Source organism: Phoxinus phoxinus (assembly GCF_949152265.1).
Source record: "Phoxinus phoxinus genome assembly, chromosome: 16".
NCBI classification, from domain to species: Eukaryota; Metazoa; Chordata; class Actinopteri; order Cypriniformes; family Leuciscidae; genus Phoxinus; species Phoxinus phoxinus.
This window is the reverse complement of record NC_136891.1, coordinates 18,882,796-18,907,684: the sequence shown is the minus strand read 5'-3', so window position 1 is coordinate 18,907,684 and position 24,889 is coordinate 18,882,796. Positions and strand designations below refer to the sequence as shown.

At 37.3% G+C, this 24,889-nt stretch overlaps 1 protein-coding gene across 1 annotated transcript in view; it reads left to right on the top strand.

Moving 5' to 3' along the window:
- nrxn3b (neurexin 3b) overlaps positions 1-24,889 on the top strand; it is a 346,388-nt gene that overhangs the window by 239,800 nt on the left and 81,699 nt on the right. The window contains 1 exon segment of the mRNA XM_079583552.1: positions 22,174-22,355. Within this exon segment, the coding sequence (XP_079439678.1) occupies positions 22,174-22,355 (182 nt within the window).

Genomic DNA, 24,889 nt, shown 5'->3' with positions numbered 1-24,889 from the left:
TCATGAGTGTGTGGCTGCTTGTCCACGAGAGGGGAGTCGTACTGATAGCTTTAGGGGACAATTTGCATTGGTAATAGCACTTAACTGTGGCATTTGAATCCATACACACAGTCTTTGACTCCTGGATCTCAGGTGTGTGTTTCCGTATCGCCGTTCATAGCCACAGGCAGACCTCAAACACTTTCTATCACTCAGTTAGTGCAGCACAACAGATTTGGTGTGTGTGTGCGTGCGTGCGTGTGATTCATTTTATGGATTTTCTACCCATGGGTTAGGAAGAGTTGTCAAATGTCTTTCATCAGATAGAATTAACTTCTTCAAATGGAGGTAAATTGCACCCTTGGGAGGTTTGAGACTGTGTTTGAGACATTAAATCAGCTGTGTGTTTTTTATTTTTATTTTTATTTTTTTATCAGAACTTTTGTGTTGTTTTCCAGTTATATATATATACAGCAAATATCATATACCATGTACGATCGGCTATGATTTTAACACTTATACTTATCCAGTCCTCTACAAAGCATGCTTGGAACAAGAAATCCACTATCTGATTTCTATTATTTAATTTCAAGACAATTTCATTAAGTTACTACTACTTAGTGAAAAAAAAAGTTTAAAGTAGCCTACACACAATATTACTGTAAATTAATGTAATGAAATTGTTATATCAACAAAACTCAACAAAATAATTTTTGCAACTTAAAATAACTTTTACCTTGCAACCATGCATTTATTTAAGTTGTGGTAACATGACTACTAAATGTGTGTGTGTGTGTGTGGGGGGGGGGGGGGGGTTGTTGTTTGTTTTTTAGTTTTTTTGGAGGGGGGGTTACACAATAATAGTGTCATGCCACCATTACTTACACTTTCATATAACTCAAGAGTGTGCCATTTAAATGTGTCAGAGGCCTCTCAGCATGGTTTCAGCGATTTGCAAAAAGACCATAACATTTTTAATGAGCGAGTCCCTCATGCAAAACTTAAAAGCTTGGACCCAATTGCACCTTAACCCTCCCACAAGAGCGCACTCCAAGAAAGCTTTTTAGCAAACTGCCTCGCTTTCTGTCCTCCAGTACACGGTTGAATGACACATTCCTAAATAAAGCCTAATTTGTATACACAGTTTGAGCGTGTCCTCTTGAGTGCACTGCCACTCAGAGCTCTATTCAGAATCCACAATCCTGATTAAAGCACTGTAGTCCGCAGATACTAGCGCTCATGCTAATCCCCAGCCTCGCCCTGTCAATCAAGATAGCGGCCATCCATGTACGCCTAATGATTTATTGATTTTTTTTTTTCAAGAAGCCAAAATTATCCTTTTATACCTTGTCGTCAGTAGAAACATGGGTTTGATGCTGTTCGGAGTGCCTGAAGAAAGAGGAAGAAGGGGTGTTTTGTTAGGTTTCAGTCTGTTCTATTGTTGTGCCTGAGGAGACTAAATGCAATGTCAAAGTTAATGTAGCGTAAAGTATTTTGTAGGAGAGAATAGAGTTTGACAAGCGCAAAGTAGAAATGAATTAAAGGGCGAGCTCAGCCTATTCTATTGTATCATATGGCTCTGGTAATTGTTTTTGTTATCAAATTCTTGACAATTTGCCACCTGTCATATTCTCAGTAGAAATAGAAAATTAATGTGCACCTTCAAAACACATCCATTAGCCGGCAGTGGCAGCCATCTTATGGCGAGATTAGCAAACTCTTTTAATTCTCAAAAGCTAAACAAGTTGTTGTTGTTTTTAACCTTAATATGAGCAAACCCTTCTCTAGCAGACATGGTTCTGAGAAGAGGTGTTACTTAGTGATATTTTATAGTGGCAACTGTTTAATTAAAAAAGACACATGTGAGGGTTTTTTGATCAATATTAAAAGTAAGGTAAAAGAGTTTGGTTCTAGAAAAATATATTATCTGTGCTGTACTTATTTTATATATTACGATTTAATCACATCCTGAATGCACATGAATGTGTTGCGTTGTTCCACAATAAACTATTTGTTGGGGAAAGTAGCATTGGTTTGAAAAAATACTAACTTTAGTTAGTTACACCCCCACACAGCTGTGCACATCTGCAGTAGTCCTCAGCTGCAGACATAATCATCTAAAGCTAGCGCTGGTCTCTTTGTTCTTGTTTGAAGGCTGCTTAAATAATCATTCGGAAGTCTTTATTATTTGTAATTTAAACTTTCATTTGCTTTTGAGATTATTCTCATTGAAAAGAAAAAACTGGTCAAAACTTGATCAAGGTAATGAACCATGTAGCAGAAAACAATATAAATGTTGACGTCTTGTCATGTTTTGTGTAGTTTTTAATTCATCTTTGAAACAAATGAAAAAAAAAATACTCTTTATTGCCTTGCTTTTGCAAGAAACACTTGACAGACCTCTGAAAAACTTTGTGTAGCTGTCATCTATGCATTCTAAGAAAGTTTCAATGTATTTTAATTCCATAATTGATTGTTTTACTGAGTAAAACAAAAACAACAATAGCAAAAGGGGTCAAACTTCTTTGATTGATAATCAGTTTTTCAGCAGCAGAGCAAGTTATTAAATACATAATGATCACTAAAACATTTTTTTTTTTTTTTTTTTTTTTTAAGTAACTGAATAACTGGACTAAGGCCCACATTAGTATGTTTTCCTAATCAAGTCTAGTCACGTCAAGTCACCTTTATTTATATAGTGCTTTTTACAATACAGATTGTATCAAAGCAGCTTTACAGTGATAACATTAAAATAATAATACAACAAAGTTGTATCTAGAAGGCAGAAAGGCAGATAAATCTAGAAGGCAGATCAATAATATTGTTGAAAATGAAATGTCTCCAACTAAGCAAGCCAAAAGCCAACCAAAACTCCATCAGTCGACAGCATAGAGAAAAAAACCTTAGGAGAAGGGGGGATCAGAAAATTCGGAGTATTTATCTCCGCTTGCGAGGTGTGCGTTTCTGCTCTAAGTAGGCCCAGCCTAAATCAGAGCACTCTCTCTCTCTCTCCAACTCTCTCTCTCTCATCTGTTATCCGTTTTGTCTTGTTTGTTAACTGTAAGTAAATGTACATAGACATATAAACAGTGTATCTTGTGTAGTACTTATATTCTGTAGTTTTGCATTTATTAAAACAATATATTCAAGACTGTTTCTGTGAAAATGCTTGTAAAAACGAGTCAATGAGATTTACGATCCAAGACCTACCAGCGCTCATTATTTACTACATTGAGTAGTTTTAATTTTATAAACACCGGAAAATGAATGTTCCCGGCCGGAAGTTAATGTTTCTTGGAGTTTATAAGGAGGGATGACCTTGTTGAGAGATTGATGGGTGATCTTTGATGGTTTTTGCGGGACAAACACCTATTTGACCATTACATGAATTTCCCTTAAAGGTTATCTCATAATCGAAATTAAATAAGATTATTGATATATGAATGAGGAATTATAAGACGTTGTGATCGATTATTCATATATTCATATAACCTATACATTTTCAATTTCGATAATTTAATGTAACTGTAATATGCAAAATATTAATCATATTCATGATTAGTTATTAAAATTCCCTATAGATCATTTGAGTTAATTCATACGGACCCAGAGTCCGAGGCATTTACCTTACAACATGATGGCAGTGAATCGCAGAGCTGGTACAAACATATCCACATCGCTGTGATCAGATGATTTCTTAACTACCACTTTCTTACCGCTTTCATTTTTGTTGTGTTTATTTTATTACTGAGAGGAAAGCACGCAGCACATATTCATCTAAATGTCGCTCTGGGCGGCGTTGGGATGTTCGTTAACAGTATATCGTTGCAACTTTTTACGCATTGAATATATTACGCGAGCAGTAAGTTGCTGGCTGCAGTTCACTTTACTGCCAATGGTGTCACTAATAACAAGGGTTTCTGAATTATACATATGGCCTCTTTATTGATACTTTTTTCAAGGTAGGCCTACCATGCCCTAAGAAAAACAGTAATCCCATAGTACATGTTCTTGTGGTGTTTATTTAGAGGCATAAAATCCATCCTTGACTCAAAGTAGCTCAAGAGGCGCAATTCTGTACTAACACCTATTATCATCGCCTCCTATAGATTTGTTCGAGCATTAGTAAAGTGATCCATCTTCCTGTCAGAGGCTGTTAGTCTCTTTTGCTGAGGACTGTCATGAAATCAGCCCTTCCGCTTCACTCTTCCACAAATGTGACTTGTGAGAAAACACTGTGATGTTGACACGCTTTGGCATGACAATTTGAAATGCAAATTTGAACTTCCCTCAAAGGTATACTTTGTTGTCCTGTTGCCCGAAGTTGTTTGTCTGAAGTATAAACGTGTGTTTGCTTGTTTATTCCGTTAAGTTTGTTAATCAACAGCTCTAACAGTTACATCAGTGTCTTTTTGAAAGAATGCTGACGTAAAATTGTGCATTGAGTGCATTTTTAAATAGCTTATTGGTGTTTATATAGAAATATTTGCAGTTGAAATGTGCTAGATATGCACCTAGCTGTTTAAAAAAATTGTGTATTTCCCAAGACTATTGTAGAATAATAAATAATTCATTCATACTAATGTGGCCATTTCAGCCTGTCTCTTCATTGTAGTCTGTGACCGACTGATGTATAAAGATTAGCTGTTGCAAGTTTAATCTCAATAATAGCAAATCCCATTTGGCCTGTCATATTTTCAGACTTGGTTCGAAGGAATGGAGGTATTCCCAAACGGCTAGAAAAACATTTGACTGAAAAAATGAGTTTGTGCTTCTGAATTAATGTTAAATTTCTCACTGGTCAGGTGTTATGGGTACACCTCTCCTTTGTATTCTTTGAACAGCTCATTGGCATGTGTGTGCTGTAGGCAATAAGGTGTGCTGGCTGAATCTGAGGGATTGTGGTACTTTGCATGGCAGGCGTTTGCTTGTGGCATCTCTCTCCTTGTGTTTCGCTAACACATAATGCCAGTTCTTCCACTGCCTTTCATGCAGCTCCTGAAAGCCTCTGTTCTCTCCCTGAAATTTCTCATCAGTTCAGCTAAGCACATCTTCAAAGAAAGTGGAGAGAGAGAGAGAGAGAGAGAGAGAGAGAGAGAGAGAGAGAGAGAGAGAGAGAGAGAGAGAGAGAGAGAAAAAGAGAGAGAGAGAGAAAAAGAGAGAGAGAGAGAGAATGAATCTGGATGTGAATGAGCAAGCAAACAGCAAGATATACAAAATGCAGAGAAGGGTTGAAGAAACTTCTAGCTTCACAATAAACATGCAACATCCAAACCTACATGCCCACACATTTAAAAGACATCACTGTTTAGCTGTTTTGTTTGGAACAGATAGAGCACTCGTCCCAAGGCAAGGTAACAATGCTATCAGGACACTGCAGACAGCCATGGGGGGGGATTTCCTATAGGCGTCCAAATAGTCCCAAATTCTTTCTAAATAAAATAATTAAACATGAGCAACATGGCTGGTCACCCAAATATGAAAATCAGGTAACACTTAGATTAGGGAACACAATTAACTTGTTGCTTATTAGCATGCATATTACTAACATATTGGCTGTTATTGGTACTTATAGAGCACATATTAATGGCTTATTCTGCATTACCATATTCTTACTACATTACTTAAAATGTTAGTTCATCTAAAAATGAAAATTCAGTTATTAATTACTCACCCTCATGTCATTCTAAACCCGTAAGACTTTCGTTCATCTTCGGAAACACAAATGAAGATATTTTTTGATGAAATCTGATAGTTTTCTGTCTCTCCATTGACAGCTACGCTTCAAAAAGTTCATAAAGAGATTGTAAAACTAATCTATATGAATCTAGTGGTTTAGTCCAAATTTTCTGAGACTCAATCTTTATACTTTATATGATGAACAGATTTAATTTAGTCTTTTATTCACATTTAAACAGTGATATGTGAACATAAACAGAAGCTCAATTCAACCTTCTTGTTTCGCGAATACAAACCTACAAAGACTCAAAAGCTCAAACGTGCTGCGTAACACGAGAATGAACCTCATTGATTCTCGCACGTCATGCGAACATGCTTGAGCTTTTGTTTACCAGAACTGATGTGTGCGTTGATGAATGTTTATATGTGAATAAAATGAACCACACTAACAAAAATGTTTGATTTAATCGACAACAAACCTGCCAAGTGTGAACATACCCTAAGATTGGTTTTATTGTATGGAAAAGATACTTCCAAGGAAGAAAGTCAAAAGGCTTTGGAGCAATGTTAGTAAATTAACTACCCATTTAACCAGCAAGAATACATTGGTCAACCAGCTTCACCAGAAAGACTGTGATTTTCTTTCTTTTTTTGGTGATCATCAGCACTAACCAACCTGAACTAGCTTGAAAAGGATCTATCCAGGGTGTATCTGTCAATTCTAAACATCTTTCCCTTCCTCACTTTTAGCATCACTGTCACGCTCCCTATCAATCTATCAGCTGCTTTTCGGTATTCTGTTAATGATATCTGTTCAGTAGAGACCGCCCATCGATTCCACTCCACCTCTCATCTGTTTTGGAGACGGGGAGCAGGTCAGCCTCTCAGAAGGGCATTCGTGGGACTCGTTAAGCATTTCTCTCTTGTTAATAAGGATTGAAAACAGATAGCGGACAGGTTTTTTCAGGACAGTTCATTGGCTTACAAAGGAGATGAATCACCTGTCCTCCCAGTGGCTTCTCACTTCTCTCTTTTTGTTTACACCCCAGAGTGTCCCAGGAGAGAGTCGAGACGGGCAATGACATCTCAAGGAGGAGACACTGGGATGAGGTTGGATAGCTGTAGCCTCGGGTGAAAATAATTTTATGCAGTAAAGGTCGTTTTAACAATTAGCATATTAGCATGACATCAGGGTTACGGACTAACTAACTTGTGACACATGGCAGTTGCTCAACTCCTAGTGGTTAGCACAAATGTTCCAACAGACAAACTATAGAAATTTTGGACACCTATTTGCTTGGTTTCCATTTGTGCAGCATTCAAAATAGAATATTGTAATATTGGTCAAATTCTACTTCTCATAAGTATACATTAAGCAATTACTTATTTACTTTTCTTGGCATGATTGTGACACATCGCACAGCCATTTCACATTTTGGTGTGGACAGACAACAGACCAGTATTTAAAAACTTGGTTAGGACAAGGTTTAAGGTCATTTCTGTGTTCTTCTGTGTATGTATGCAGGTAAAACTCGAAAAATTTGAATATCGTGCAAAAGTTCATTTATTTCAGTAATTCAACTAATATATTATATAGAGTAGACTCATTACATGCAAAGTGAGATATTTCAAGCCTTTATTTGTTATAATTTTGATGATTATGGCTTACAGCTTATGAAAACCTTTTCACAATATTCTAATTTTGAATTTGGGGTTTTTATAAGCTGTAAGCCATAATCATCAAAATTATAACAAATAAAGCCTTGAAATATCTCACTTTGCATGTAATGAGTCTATATAATATATTAGTTTCACCTTATAAGTTGAATTACTGAAATAAATGAACGTTTGCACAATATTCTAATTTTTCGAGTTTCACCTGTACATGTATGCATGTTGGTGTGTGAGGTCCACTGTGTCCCCTGTGACATGTGAGCTGATGATTGTGTTTATTCAGGACACACACCAGCCATAAATCATTCACTGAGGGTTGAATAGAGGTAGAGGCCACATCCCTCGATTTCTGTCCGTATCCTCCCGCCGCAGATCAGAGTTCGTGGAAATTCACTCACTCTCACCCTGCTACAAATTCATCATCTCCCTGAGTGCCTTTGGATAAATAGAGGACGCTCAAGTGCCTCTAGGTGTGTTAAATTGCACATGTTCAGCAAGAAGGCATCAAAGCGTGTGGACAGAACAGGACTTATGGAGATCATACAGAGAGAGCACAAGCCGCAGTTTCACAGCCTCATAGAGAGCATTAATACAGCCTGCTTTTAACCAGAGTAATAATTCTTATTCTTGACAGGTCTTCCTGAAAGAATAGATGGGCTTATGGCTGCATTTTTCATAAAAATAAGTTTTTCCTCCCCCCCTCTATAATGAATACCATAATCGGCCGCCATGTTTTCATGCCTGGATATTGGTGAAATAACCTTCATTTTTGAATAGGGAGTGACAGTTACTGCAACTACAGTGCTTTTTAAGGACACAGTGATATATTCTCTCTGCAATACAGACCAGTTATGCTCAAAACTGATTTAAAGGGTTAGTTCACCCAAAAACGAAAATTCAGTCAGTAATTACTCACCCTCGTGTTGTTCCAACCATTTAAGTCTTTCGTTCATCTTCGGATCACAAATTAAGATATTTTTGATGAAATCTGAAGGCAGTCTCACTCCTCCATTCAGAGGGACCCAAACTCGCCGGCCCAGAATAGTTATTAAAACATCGTTACAATAGTCCAAGTGACTACAGTGGCTCTGCATTAAGTTTATCATGCGACGACAATACTTTATGTGCGGAAAAACAAAAAAAATAACGACTTTATTCCACTATTAATTTCCTTCTCTCTGTGTCTCTAGGTAGTTCACGTAGTGTTTTTGCGCAACGCGTCTGTGTTGCACGTCACCACGCATCACACACATGACCAGCGTCGGCCAATAGTGAGTCTACGTGGTGACGTGCAACACAGACGCGCTGCGCATATAGGAGATATTCTCCCCAAATGATTTGTGTGTTTAAAAAAAACAAAACATTGAAATGGACATGACAAAAGTGGCGATTTATTTCCACACCATATCCTACAACTGGCCTACAATCCTACAATTTTACAAATGGGTTTGTCAAAAAAGAAAAAAAGTTTACTTTTTTGATCAAGAAAATAATTTTCTGCTGTGAATGCAGCCTTGGTATTGAAATGCCACTCAGGTTTGTTTGCTAAACCTCAGGTTTTCTCACCACACGTTATGTTTACAATGTTTTATTAGCTGTAAATATCCTGACAGCATCAACACGGCTGAGCAAACAGTGTCCTAGCATGACAGACAGTGCTGACAGAGCCACGCACTTACGTAAAATCGAAAAGGTCATCTCTCTCCTGTGAAGGAAAACAAAATAGAGAAATCAATGTGAAAAGAGCTGTATATTTATTACACTGTGATTGCACTTAATGTAGAGATGCAGGTCTGGAGCTAGAGGCCAGCAAGTGTTATGTCAAGGGTCTTTTCCGGTTCAGAGTGGATTCATTGATGGCAGATTTCCATGACAACGGCATATATTTCTCTATTTGCTACATCCTGCAGTTTATGACACATTACAAGCAGTGCTCAATGAGGTACTCCACTAAATGTATAAGTGATGGAAAAAAAATGTGTGATGTTGTTTCCATCAAGAAGTGCATACATTTTTGATCAAGATATATATATTATTGGCTGTCATTGTTTTTATCGTTCATTTGCTGGAAAAAAAGTTGTTCTGAAATTGATTCCAACTATATACTTTCTCCATGTCGTTTTCATTGTAAGTGTGGTGTGTGCTCTGCTATTCTTTTATATGTAGAATGATTTTTAAAACTACTGTGTATCATTATCATTATACAGTAGTCAACAATTGAAGTGGATCAAAAAAAAGTTAATCAAAGACAAAAGGTTATTGTTCAAAATTCATGTATACAGTAACTTTAATGAAAGGTTTTGATCCACTTCAAATGTTGACAACTGCAGTTATCATTCTTGATGTGAACTGGCCTTAATGCAAACTGTTGTGCTGAACGCCGTTTACAACGGTAGTTGTTTCAAACAGCAGTATGCGTGATGTTCAGCTATTGAATATTCAGCCTGGCAACGGGAGCCTACTGGATTGTGGGATACAGTGAGCTTCAGCTGTGTGTTGTGCAGTCTGAGAAGTATAGTCCTCCTAGTATTCCTTATATACACAAAATTCACATACTGCATACTGCTTTTCATAAATAGTATATAGTATGCCATTGTGATCCCATTTTGACCAACTCTTGTGCCACTTTTAATGGATTGATTTTCACATATGTTTTTTACCATTACCTGTATTTATCATGGCATACATTGCATAGTATTTTTTTCTAGATTACATATTCAAATGGCATATACATAATGAAGTTATTTCTTTATGCCAGCCTGCTGTACCTGGTTTTCTCAAGCACTCGGTGTATTCAGTGCTGGAAGGCATCGGCATGCCAAGCAGGCAGCAGTGTCTCCCCCGAGATGACTGAATTATGAATGAGACTTCACTTGCAGCCATCTTTGGATGGGTTATTCTTTCTAATGGTGCGTCCTCTGTCTCCAAGGGTCACCACGTATCCTTATGCACCAACACACCTCTACTGCAATGTTTTAAGCAGGGCTTAAAATGAAAGAAATATTTTTTTAACGTTTCTGTTTATGCGTTCCTTCTGTAACATTTTCGTTCCGAAAACGGTTACCTGTTAATAATGTTTTTTTTTTGTTTAGTTAGTTACCTATACTTGAACTTGAGACCATCTCTGCTTGTTTGCAGTGCAAGGGTAAATAAAAACTAATGAATAAGTACAGTGTTTTCTTTATTCAAAACATGATGTGTGTAAAGGCTGATGTTTTATGTATTTGAGGAGCGGAGAAGAGTGTCAAGCTGGTATTTGCCGTCTTATCAATACAGCTTGTGCGTAAGACTTCGTCTTTAATAGCACAAGCTTTTTTGCCAGATATATTAAAAGACAGTAAAAACTGAGTGCCGGAGTTTGTTCCTGTTAAAATTGTGTTTGTTTCTTTTGTTTTCGTTCCTTGAAACAGTTCGGAGCCAGGGTTTTAAGGTTCACAGTACCTTATGAAAGTGTGTTTGGGGTGACATGAGGATGTTTCTGATAGAGCTATAGAGTAACTCTAGATTTATATGGAATTTCTAAATATTCAAATATTTTTACATTTCTAAACCTTTAGCTTGTATCTATTCTTTCTATGTAACTCTGTTCACATGGATCCAAAAGGATGACTACTGAAAACTGAAATAAAGAAGAGGCAACAGCAACTCTCCATCCATCTGTGCACCAACAACAAAAAGTGTTTTAGAGCTGTGTGTGTGTGTGTGTGTGTGTGTGTGTTAGGGTGCACTTTGGCTTGTCTTACTTTAAAGAAGTATTTGAGCAAACCTTCATGTTCCTGCAGATTTGATGCAGGCAGCCTTCATGGAGCTTTTACTCTCTTGTTCACACACACACGCACACAAGCAGCAAATCAAGCTGTTCTTGAAATGCTCTGAGGTTCTCTCTCCTTTGATTGAAATAGTTGGGGGTTAACTGTGAATGACTGTTGCTTTCCTGTCTGTGGCAGCATCTTAACTGAAATCAAATGGAACCTTATAAGTGATTAATTCACAGGACTTGTCGGTATTGAATAAAATAAATGATTAAATAAGTAATAATGAATTATTATAAATATTGCCGCACACAGTCCGCCATGTCTATATCTTCGCTTCGATTTGCCTAAAAGTTGATTCTGAAAGACGGGTCGATACCAACATCCTACCACACTTCCCACGTGAGCACCTTTAAAACAATGTTTTACAACATAAGTTGAATAAAGTTAACTCTACAACAACTACATAAAGGCATCAACTAACCATTCAGAAACGTCCTGTTGCATTGTAACTTCTTCTTGAGCCTCCATCAGTGTCCGACTCCGGATTAAACATATAAGGCTGAACAGTGCTACTTACAATTTCTGACATTTTGGCTTTGTGAGAGTCTCTAGATTTGTTTTTGCCGGAGTATCCGAAGTATGAGCTGTAAATGATCCGCTTTTCTGGAAAGGGCGAGCAGCAGTTTATTTGCATTTAACGGTACACCCACAATAAAGGTGTGTTTAGCTTACACCCAAACAGAGGCAAATGGGACACTCTATATTAAGTGATCTGTGGGGTATTTTGAGCTGAAACTTCACAGACACATTCTGGCGACTTATATTACATCACAGACACCAGAGACTTATATCACATCTTGTAAAAAGGGGCATAATAGGCCCCCTTTAAAATAAACAATTACTTTCTCTATATAGAATGATAGTGCACTATGTACAGTAAATGTTGCTCTGAATTCCTTCTCACTGTCTGTAATAGTATAGTAGCAGACAAGCACCTTTGTTCAATCTGCATAATCATGGGAAAACATTTCCATTTCTCCCATTGGCCAAAATGTATGTGCTTCCCTTGGTGATGTCTTTATCTATTAGACAATTGTCTCTTTTCCACTGAATGGCAGTACTTCCTTTCCTATAGCCACCATATTGAGTATTGTGATTTATTCTATTCAGTTTCTACAATTGTCCTGTCTCCTCCTCCTCTTTATACTGTTTCTGCAAAACCCCAGCATCCACCAGGCCTACTTACAGAGAGATATCCCCAAAAGAGACGGCACACATGAGTGAGAAGGCAAAGAACATAAAGAACGTCTGTGCCTGCCAGTATCAAGTGTTTACAGAAGATCTGTTTCGAAAGGCCTGCCTATTAGTGATGTTAGCCAAACAGCATGGAACCATGGTTGGGATGCACAATATATCAAGACCATGTCATTATTTAATAGGATAGTAGTATAGTTACTGGTAATCTTCTAAATCTGTATTATATTCAAAGTCCCTTTAAGACAAGTCATTTCACTCGGCGGCCATCTTTGAAATGCCTTGTAACTGTAATAGGAGATGGCAACCCATGGCGTCCTTACACTTGGACGCTTTTGAGGCGCTCTGAAGGAAGATCTTATGCTTTCTAAGCTAGCTTGCTATTGCTAGCCCCTCTGAAATTGCCTTCCCTAGCTTTAAAAATCAAATTTAATGTGCAAAGCACAATGCTAGATGACAGGTAAAGTCGGAAAACTTCTGATTGACTCGCTTACCTCCTGAGGGTGTGAGATCCTTACGGTTTAAAGATCACTGTCTAAGAATGCAAAGTATAGAATTAGAATTTCTGATGTGCTAGATGTCTTCAATGGACCCCCGAAGTTTTTGCCTGGCTGTGGCCTTGTCTTTACGCTTTACGCTCTGTCTGCATCAACCCCATCTCCCTCTCTCTCTCTCTCTCTCTCTCTCTCTATCTCTCTCTCTCTATCTCTCAAAATTCTAAATATTGATGAGTTTTTCCCTCTCCCCCTTCTGTGTTTTCCGCCAACTGGGAACCTGGGGTGTCGAAATACTATTGGGTAAATTGGCAGTGAGCGGGATCACAGGGACCAAAACAAAAATAGACATTTGGACACAAAGCGCACATTTCAAAGTAGAATAACTGACTGTATAATTGTTTTCAGACAAACACGTGTTTGAACTTAGCATGTTTTTTTAAATCTCTGCAAACATATTATGCTATTTTTGTGGTTTAGTATAGAATAAAAATGACATACAGCACAATTAATTTGAATATTTCCCCTTGGGATAAAACTTTCCCTACAAAATATTACTCTGTTGTTTTGGATCTGTTGGTAGTTTAAAGTAAAAGATGTTTCACAGGCTTTATCTGCAAACTGATTAAACATCAATTAGATCTAGAGCATGTATTGTTCTAAAACTTAGCATCCTTGTTTTAAAAAAAACTCACTTTTCACATACTTGTTTGCACTTGCCACTTGCAAAAGTACTCTGAATGAAGTGAAACATGCTTTCCTGGTATCACTAAAGACCACTGTGTTCTTTCTGTCTGAATTCAGTTACAGGTATGGCTTGGTTATTAATTGGCCACACATTTGCAATAACTGTGTTTACAAGATTACAAAGAGTGATTACAAACAGCAGTCTCTGAAAGACCTACACATTTTTAATTGGAAAACTCTTCTCTTGAACTGCTCTCCTGCAACACCTTGGCTTCAGATTGCAGCATTTGCGCCCAGAGCCTGCTGAGCAGGTCAGCCATTGTCTGGATATACTTTATACTGGACAAGGCGGAAAAACATCAGTGCTTTGGAGACAGAGTGTGTTTGCTCTGTTTTTCTTGTACTCTTGTGTTTTCATGTTGTGGTTTTGTGTTATACCTTGTGGAACAGATTTTCTGCACCCCCGACATACTGCATGTTTGAAAGCCCATGAGACACCACTTTAGGATCTAAATCACAGATAGCACCAATTGTGTGTGTATGTGTGTGGGCAAGTGTGTGTAAGGAACCAGAAATTCTCAATGTGGATCTTGGGTAATTGGGCGAGTATTGCAGGGACAGCCACAGAATCCAAACACGTAACCAATGTGTGTGCTAATGAATCTGTGCTTCCATGTGTTGTTTACACGTGTGCCTTCATAATGAGAAGGAGGTTTTTCTGCCTCCAGAGATTCACAGACATTCACCTCTTCACAGAGATTAAACTGTGTTGCTATTTGGGCATGCTGGGATATGAGCCAAGAGGCTGCTCCACCAACTACACTGGCAGAAGTGCAATTTCTTCCTAAAGCAAGACATGTTAGGCTTGCTTTGTTACACATCTACACTCTTAACCTTGGCGACATTGTGCAGAACCACACTTTGATTCAAAGAGAGGTCAGAACGCAATCTGATGGAATGATAGGGGAATGAAAGGAGAAGCTCAGGATTCCAATTGCATGTTTAGTGGAATAAATCCAGGTGTATTTGTGTCTTTTACTTTTGTACTGTATGTCTTTTACAATTATTTATTGATTTATTTATTATCATATTGTACAATATGACCAGAGCGAAGTCTTGAGTAAAATCTATTCAGACCAGAAAATCGCAACACCTGATCTTAACTTTTGGTCATGACTGACAGCGTTGACTGAGCCAATTTTATGCCATCAGTCTGTCACATACTGACAAAAAAAAGCAAACCGTCCTGTAATGCAGACTGGTGTTAGCAAATAGGTTCGTTGTAGTTTGTGCACTGATCAAGGCCTTGTCCCAAATGGCATTGTCAGCCCCATGTGGTCCTCCACCAAGACTGCTCTTTGCAACATGGACTGTTGGGTAATAGTTCACTATATAGTCTGCACCAGTACTGTCTAGGTGAAATGGTGCATTGAGTACGCATAAGGGCCACTAAGAGTGTGCTTGTGAAGGCCACAAGACAATATCAAGTGCATAATTTGAGACTAAGTCTAGGTAAAGACATTTACTATAGCCCTTTTCGCACAGAGATTCCAGGAAATACTCTGATAATTTGTCCTGTGATCGTTTGATTTTGGTTCATTCACACTGCCAGTAATCTTCCGAAATCTGTTCGCGCGTTTACACGCATCCCGTAAAGACATGTGACATCGATGTGACATGTAATGTCTCCACAGTGTTTTAAATTTGCTTATGATTTGCGAAACCACGCTCGTGCATTTTTTTCTGATTCGATCATACACTAGAGCATCGATTACGGCTTTTGTTCACACAGGACGCGTTCCGGGACTGATCCCGGCAATGTTACTAGGTCCCCATTCCTGGATCGATCCCGGAATCAATCCCGGGACGTGTTTGCGTTCACACAGAAGCCACTCTGGCAATTTTATAGCATATTTCCGGGATCAACGGGCTGTGTGAAGGGCTGGTTCTTCACTTCAATAATTCAAGAAGTGTCTGTTTTGCTATATTATAAATGAAGTCGTTGACAATGTACTAACTTTGTATCAGATGAAAAAAAATATACAGTATATATCAGAAATCTTATTTGGTTAAGACTGTAACAAAAGTCCTCTTAACTGAATCATGGAAATGCTAAATGCAGAAAGCAGTGAAAGCAATATTTAGTCCAGCATGTTTGTTAAAGGGCACCTATTATGACATTTAAAATGTTCCTAATGTTGTTGTGGGAGTCCCCAACAACAGTTTTACATGCATGCAATGACAAAAAACACTTTTGTTTTCGTATAATATGCATTTATTTTTACCTGATTTGCCCACCGACTCCCAAATGATTCGTTCAACGACTCGTTTTTCAAACCCCTCCTTTGCGCGACGCTAATCTGCGTTGATTGGTCAGATGACCCAGCAGTGTTTACAGAGATAATACTTATTTTTAACACGGAGTACAATGATGCTTTTATCAATTAAATTGTATTATAATAATGATTATAGTCCACTGCTTTATAGTTTGTAGTAAAAAACGAAAAATAAGATAAATAATTTAATGTTATGTTAGCGAGCATAGCCCATAGTTCATATTGTAAAAGCACAATCAGTCTTTGTTTGCGTTAGCCCGATGCATAAACATAACGTTTTTACAAAAAAAAAATGCAGTTACGTTACTACGAGGTATATTACTCTATTCTTTAGACAACTCCGAAAACAACGACAAACACTTCACATATCTCAATACAATTGTCATTGAAGACCTAGAAGCTAAACGGTGCTTACTCAACAAACAAGATAATAATTAAGCATGCTACATAAAATATAAAAGCAAAAATGATTAATAACACTTACAGGTTGTGATACGGAGGAGGAAGCTGATGCAAATACACTTGGAACTGAACCTTCCTTCAATATCAGCCGGCTCGCGAATCCAAGTTTGATTGCATTTAAAAAGCAATCGTCTTCAAAATGACGCGAACAAAGCACAAGGCTCGGACTACTTCTGTGGTATAGTGAATTGTAGCCACTTAGTCTTCAAATGCTCCTCCTTGGGCAGATGAAAAAAGTTTGCTTTTGAGCCGCACTTCAGAACACAGCGTCTCGTCGCCATGATATTTTCCCTGCTGGCCTTGGAGAGCAATAAGTGGGCGTATCGTATTCAAATAACTTGACAAGTTGACGTCATCTAGTCAGAGAAAAAGCTTCGGTCTTCTAACGATTCATAAAAATGACTCAGAGTCGACTCTCACTTTTGAAAGACAATAACTTTATATACGGTGCACTTTCATATTTCAAACTTTGCAGGATGTTTTTGTTCACCTAGATCTATGTTACACACTACATGAAAGGTAAATTTCAAAATTCCATAATAGGTGCCCTTTAACAGCATGTTCTTAGTTACCTTAATGTGTCAAACACATTGCTAAAAAAAACTACTTTTACGCACACACTTTATTTGTGTGTTAGTATATTGAATTGAAAATGTTTGCCACGCATCACCCTTTATCAGCGCATTTCTGTAATGAAGTTTTTTAATGAAGTTTTCACCGGCCTGGAATTCCATTAAGGAGACAGTAACTGCGGTACGTATTGCTCCAGAAGATGCAATTTGCCCATAATGAATTCATACGTAAAACACCAGACTTTCAAAAGCTTTCAGTGTTCATTAAAAACAGTCCATTTGTGGCGTAATTGTAATCTCACTACTTTTAGCCTTTTTCTTAACACCAATGCCTAAATGCAAAACACTCCCTCACTCTATCAACGCTGCAAGTAACTCTCAGCCTACCTGCCAATTCGGCAGCATTTAAATGGACGTGTGCAATCGCTTAAAGCCCTGACACGATTAAATTTGGTAAATAGCTTTTTTTGTTTGTCAGGCATTCGCTAAGCCTACTCGTGCAGGGTCCATTAGAAACGTGGTGTTGTAAGGACTGAATGGTGTCTCTTGTTACTTAGCAAATCCACTGAGTGGGATAATTGGCTCCCTGGGGTGCAGTGTGGATGCAGTATTTCATGGCATCCCACAGCACTGAGAAGACATGGTATAGGAGGACAACTCCCTGAAGACTGAGCTCAGATCTGTGTCCATCCTCACGAGAACTACGACTGGAGACACTGAAGAATTCTGAGTGAGATCCTGCGTTTTTTTCCCCGTGGGTCAGGATTTGACTCTATCCCTAAAGCATGTAATTTATCTAATAAAATAGAGCAGGGGTTTTTAAAATAGACACCAATCAAGTTTTGGTTAATTTTTGTTACGTGCTTCAGAAAGAAATTCAGAGATGGCCAGCTCATTTTGTTTGTTTAATTGTTACACATAAACTTTACCATTTTCAAAGATACCTTACTATTATCTGAATTATTTATCTGAGTATTTTAAGTTGTTTCCACCTCATCTAAGCGCACAACGTATCACAACACAACATATCAGTTATTCTAAACATAGAAGAGTTATTCGATTACTCAACTTTATTTGTTTGGTTGTACAATGTAGGCTGTGTCGGGCAGCGTGAGCATGCTGTGGTGTTATTTCAAACTGATTTTTTCCGTATGAGAAGGGTGCTATTTTGAGTGGACATTGGGACACGAGAGAAGTACAAAGCCTTCTTTACATCATACATAATAGTTTAGAAACCAAATGTTACACTGCGACTAACGATTATTAATTCATGGAAACGATTCATGCTGAATAAGTGAGCCCACTTCAGTTTCACTCTAAATAAGTTTGTTAAAGGTGCTCTAAGCGATCTAGGTTGGGGTAACCTCTTTTTGATGTTTGAATTATTATCAAACAAAACGGAGGTTAGCTAGACCCTCCCTCCTCCTCATCCACGCAATAACCCCCCAAACCCCACCCCACATCATTCTTGTCGGTTATTGGCTGGAACAGTTTGTTATGTTTCGTGGTGCGGGTCGCTCTGTTTATTGCTCAGTTTGTTTTTGCTGCTGTTTGTGGAGCTTGGGCTGTCTGCAGAGACCACGTTTTTTTTACAGTGTGTTCAGGGGACAGGCAGCTAGCGGATAGTGAGGAGATGTTTGCGGTATGTGAAAAAAAAATGTTTTGGCCTAAAAAACGCGCGAGATCGCTTATAGCACCTTTTAAGAACATAAGTTTATTATATAATACAAAAATTAATTATAGTGCCATTCATTACAAATAATCTTTATTTTAAATGTTGTTGGCACTATAATTAATTTATTAGTATTTTCTGAACAGGCCTACCATTAACTTTAAAGGATTTAGAGAGAGGGGAAGTAAAAACACATGTTTACAGTGTTTAGAGTTTGGTAACGGTTACATTTATTTAACAGTATTTTACATTATTTCTGAATCTATTAAAAAAATGCGACTCCGATGCAACTTTTGTGTTTTTTTCTCTCAACAATGCAAGTTTGACCTGGACATGTGCGACTTACAGTATTTTCTGGAAAATACCGCAAATAATCAAATTTAACTGTAGCCTATTATTAAAAAGTAGCCTACATTTACAATGGGGAACGTTTGCACCAATAAAACAAGCATAGTATGTTAATTATTCTCACCCACATTAATTTTGGGATTAATCACTGTTATAATTATAAGGCGGTCTTTGGAAAATGTTTTTCCCTATAAGGGGTCCTTGACTCAAACGTAAAGTTTTAAAACCCCTGATAGAGTGTTAACCTAGCGTAGACATATTAGTTGGGGACAAGGTAGGCTGACCCAGCGCAAGTGTTATATGTATGTGATGCATTCTCTTTCATCTCACTCCCATATGTCTCTCTGTCTCCTGGGACTCAACCCCATCCGCTCGGCATGATGTCTCTTCCCCTTAAGGAATATCAACCAGCTGGGCCCTCAAGCCCAGATGTGCAAATGAGATGTTACAGTCATAATAACAAACAAATGGTGGTGAAAACGTCAACGATGGCAATAAAACTGCCAGTGCACCTGCGGTCGTGTTCCTTCGGCACAGGGCCCAAAAACTGCACAAACATGTTCATTCCTCAGTTACTTCTTTGATCTCAATTGCTTTGTTCAAAAACCTATTGAGCTGCCTACAGAGACAGCATTTTAAGACTGCTCCAAAAGGTAGACATTTGTATGAATGGATCTCTGAAGGGAACTGACTCTCTTCAGAAAAGTTTCGATTGCATTTTCTTTTCGTCCTACCCTTGTGCTAATGCCTACACAGCCTGCAGTGGTATATATAAATGCAGCGCTGTTTTGTGTACCACTGTATTCCTGCTTTTCCATAAGCGACACCTACTGTCAGAGTTAAGATACGAGGTTTCTGCCCGATATTTAAAATTGTTTTCATTTAGATGGTAATTGTCTTTTTGTGTTTTACTATTAGAGTAACATGATGATAATAATAATAATAATTAAGAAAATATATTATTTCTCCTCATTGTAATTGGGCCTCCTTGGACATGCGAGCATTGGCACGTGCCTGGAATGCTTATGCATAAATCCGGCCCTGCCTACAATAGATCCCAAAGATTCTGATGTTTTAATAGTTTTAGACCTCAGAGTCCTGGATGCAATTGATTACATGCTTGTCCAGACATTAGTAAATGGTTCTGATTTGAGAGGGGTAATTACTGTGATTCAAAGGAACTTTCTGGAGTTTTGTCACTCGTTTTATCTTTTGCTATGGGTGTGATGTGAAAGCATAATGATCCTTCTTCTCCAAGAGCCAACGTCCAGCTTATTTTCTTTGCCCTTTTGTGTTTGTCAAATTACACTTGGAAGAGATTGTTTGATTTTATATCTCTGCCTGCTTTTGTTCTCTAGTTGCAGGTTCATGTATAATGGATGAGGATTGTAAGTCCTTTTTTTCTGTTTCTTTTTTTGGCTGCTTCAAGCTTTTCCCTGTATAGAGTCCCGTTTCAGAGGCTTGTGGGCCAAGCATTGATCCCAGTGCTCAGCTCAAGCTCTAGACACACAGCCAAGGTCTAAGAGTCACCATGAAAATTAGGTCACTTAAAACTTGAATAAAAATATATAGGCTTGTTGGAGGTTTCACAGTGATCTCAGACCAACTTCTAATAAATTCTGCATGAACCACAATGATATAACAAGAGCCTGATCCTGGAACAGCATACCATCTGAACCGTCACTATAGGGTTCTTAAAATACACCATGTTTTCTGTACAGCTGAGGATTTATCTATGTGTTTTTTAAAGCAATCAAAATACCTATTCAGACGGTAATCGTTTCTCATGTGGGTGTCTGTCAAAAAAATAAATTAGTATGGCACCTCAGTGATAAAACTCATGCATTCGGATGGCGATTTATTCCTGGTGGAGGAGCGAGTTTTGTGATCCTATGAACCGGGAAACGCGCTGCTTACGTGGTCAGTCGCATGATTGTACAAAAATGGCATACGCTTGGATTAAGGATAAATGAATATTAATAATAAGAAAATAATATCCTATTTATTATTGTATTATTAAATCTCCTGTTTAAAAATAGGAAAATGTATGTGCTATAGTAAATGCTTTTCTGCCTTGCATTTTATCTCAAAATGATGGATGTAATTTTGAAAATGTGGAAATTAGCGGTTATAAGTTAATACACCCTCTTATTTAGGTAAACATAAAGCTGCTTGGTTATTATTTTTAATGTATATAATTGCTGCCATAATAATGGCCCATTTCAAATGTTTTTGTGTGTTTCTTTTCTTTCTCCTTTGAGCAGTTATATGAAACAATATTGTTCTTTCAGCATTTCAGTAATGAAAGTGTAGGCTAGATCTTTCAAATGCATCCTAAGTGGAGCAGAAAAATTCAGTCGGCAATAAAATCACAGACTAGCCCCTGTAAATGTTGAAAATACTTTACAACCCCATGAGAAACAATTAGTGTCCGAATAGAGCTAGTTCTGGAATACTGATACTCAGCATTCATATTTCCTTAATTACTTAAACACTACATGAGTTTTACAGTGATCTTGCAAATTGCAAGAAATAATACAAATAAAACCTATAGAACAAGCATACAACAGTGAACAATAGCAGTATAATGTGTAATGGGGGATTCTAAAGTGTAATGTACATTATAAATTTATAATGTGTAACTTTACTTTGGTATAATGTAAAGTATTAATGTGAAAAAGAAGAATAAAATTCATATTTCATAGTATTAGATATAACACATTGATATTGGATTCACTGTTATTGGTGACTGACTGAAAAGCTTGTAATTCAAATCAGCTGCACTTTTTTTTCTTTAAGCTTTACTTTGTCTTCATGTTCAGTTGTAGTAAAGCTCCTAAAATTATCCAGCCAAGAGCAGTGAGTGGTTTTCTTTTCATTGTCAATACTGTTCTTCGATAAATAAACAGCATAATAGCCTTTTAGAGTGCATTTACACTGTAAGATCTAGTGCACAGATCTGATATTTTGACACATTCAATTGAATGCCCCATCTGTTTACATTTGCTGAAGACAAACAGACTGTATTTACATTAATACTTTGCCAAGACAGGCATTTTGACTGCTTAAGCTTATGTAGCTGCATCATCGTAAGCTCTCCGTAAGCTTTTTGCTGTCTGTTGAATTTTTTTTACTAAATTCTGTACTAACAATACTGCTTAAAGACTGATATTGGTACTTTTGACATCCCACCAGCTGGATGTTGCATTGTAAAAGAATCAGCTGATCCCTCACAGTATATTTCTCTATTCCTCCCTGCAGCTGGAGCGACGTACATCTTTGGAAAGGGTGGAGGTCTTATCACGTACACATGGCCAAATAACGAGAGGCCCAGCACTCGGACCGATAGACTGGCCGTGGGCTTCAGCACTACTATCAAGGACGGGATTCTGGTCCGCATTGACAGCGCCCCCAGACTAGGAGACTACATCATGCTCCATATCGTAAGTCCTGCCTCGCATCATGCTTAGCACTTATAATTGGCGTCAGGGTGGCCATTATACTATAGAGCGGACTATCACAGCCACCGCACTGCATTATACACACTGTGAAACATGGGTGTTGAGTAAATTGAAATGCATCATCATATCATAATTCGATCACTACATAAACTGTGGCAAACATTATGTATTATAAAGTGTATAAATGAAGTATATTTTAGGGCTGTTGATCTATTAACATTTTTAATGACAAGCCAATTAATTAATTTAATTAATCGGATACTACAGTATATTCTTGTGGCAGATGAATACATTTAATAAATAGGACAACATGTGTCATTGGAAGTCTTGTCCACATGTCTACATTAAAAGTATATATATATATATATATATATATATATATATATATATATATATATATATATATATATATATATATACAGAGCTGGACAGTAACGGAGTACATTTACTTGAGTACAGTACTTAAGTACAATTTTGAGGGATCTGTACTTTACTCGAGTATCATTTTTGGGTACATTTGAGAGGCAAATATTGTACTCTTTACTCCACTACATTTCTATCCATAACCCTGAGTACTGAGTACCCGTTACTTCTTCTAAAAAAAAAAAAAGGAAAAAAAAAAATCTCGGAAACCCTCAATTTGTTGTTTCCCTCTCAAACGTGACTGGATTGTGCAGGCGCCACTGATTGGGACAGCCTATCAGCAATCACCTTTCAGAGGTGTGGTTCAGAGGTGTGTCAGAACATTGCTATATTGCCGCCTTTGCTGGTTTAGGTTTACTGATTTGATTGATGAAAAAACAGAGAAACTCACATGTACACACAATTGTTAGTTCAAATGTGGGTGCAAAAAATCCATTAAAACTATGTGTGAAATGTTAAATAAAGCAACATGGTAAAAATATGAAAATTACTTGATTTTATTTTCAATTCCTTTTACATTCTCCAAGGTATTAACATTTTTCATAACTCCATGTAGGACGTTTCTGTACATAAATGTAAGCACTGTGGCAGTAGTAATGCAATATTTAGAAAATGTACTCTTGTACTCTTGATACTTAAGTACTTTTAAAAACAAGTACTTCCGTACTTTTACTTGAGTAGACATCTGACTGTAGTACTTTTACTTGTACTTGAGTAAAATTTAGCAAGGGGTATCTGTACTTTTACTCAAGTAATGAAGCTGTGTACTCTGTCCGCCTATAGATATATATATATAGGTAATATTTTACAATAAGGTTCATTAGTAATAACATTTGTAATGTATTAACTAACATGAACTAACCATGAGCACTACATTTGTTACTCTATTTGTTACACTACAGCTGTTCATTGTTTGTTCATGTTAGTTCACAGTCTAATGTTAACAAATACAACCTTTGATTTTAACCATGTATTAGTAAATGTTGAAATCAATATTAACTAAGATTCATAAATGCTGAATAAGTATTGTTCATTCTTAGTTCATGTTAACTAAAATAGTTAACCAATTAACCTTATTGTAAAGTGTTACCATATATGATATAATATATGATCCAGTTTACCCATTTAAATGTACAGACCAAATTGACATGAATGCTGTATGTTGTCTTGTTCACTGCTGAGGTGAATTATAATTAGATACGTTCTTTATAATATTGCTTGTGGTTTATCATTTTGACCTAAAAGGCAACAAAGTCAGGCGGTAATGTCATATTGCTGGAATCCTCAGAAGTGTTTGTAGGGGATTCTGCTGATGCAAGAAAATGGTGATAATGTCTGAAAGAAAGCCAGACTTCAACAGATTGAAAGTCTTTTTCTCCTTAACGTCTCTGTGGAGAGGTAATGTGCTCACACACCATCTGTTCCATGAAATAGCAACCAAGGCATCTTAGTTTTGAGAGGAAGTGAGAGAGAATGTAAGTCACTGAGATAAGAGACGTGTTTGACCCCCTGTGAATGGAAGGCCCTCATGGTGTGATTCGAGTCGACATGCTGCTGTTGAATTAGTAAGACATCTGCTAAAGCAGTGGTTCTCAACTGGTTTGAGAACTGAATGTCAAATGACTCCCCTACACCTTACTAAAACATAACCCTTATTTAATATAGTTTGGCTTGAAATCTTTTCTCTTCCCAATTGTCTCTTTTTAAAAAAAGTTACTACGCCTATTTATTTTACTATCATAAATGCATGATTATTGGGTAATGCATTTGAATTTTTGCATTTTGGAGAAATTAAACCAATAAAAAGGTAATGTTGTGACCCGTATTGATTTTGTACCAGATAAATACTCATTTTTTTTATTTATCTGATGTTTCATATTTAAAAGATATTCCCCTAAATTGCCCCAGTGTATACATCTACTTTAACTTGGAAAGTTGTTAATAAAGTTACAAAGTAGCTTTTCCAACACTAGCCCCGTTTACATGCACACTTTTTTGCTATTCTGATTGATGGATTCCGGTTGACTGTTTACATGGGATGTTATCTTGTCTGCTGCATCTGCAGCTCATTATTTCCCGCATTTTCAATCCTG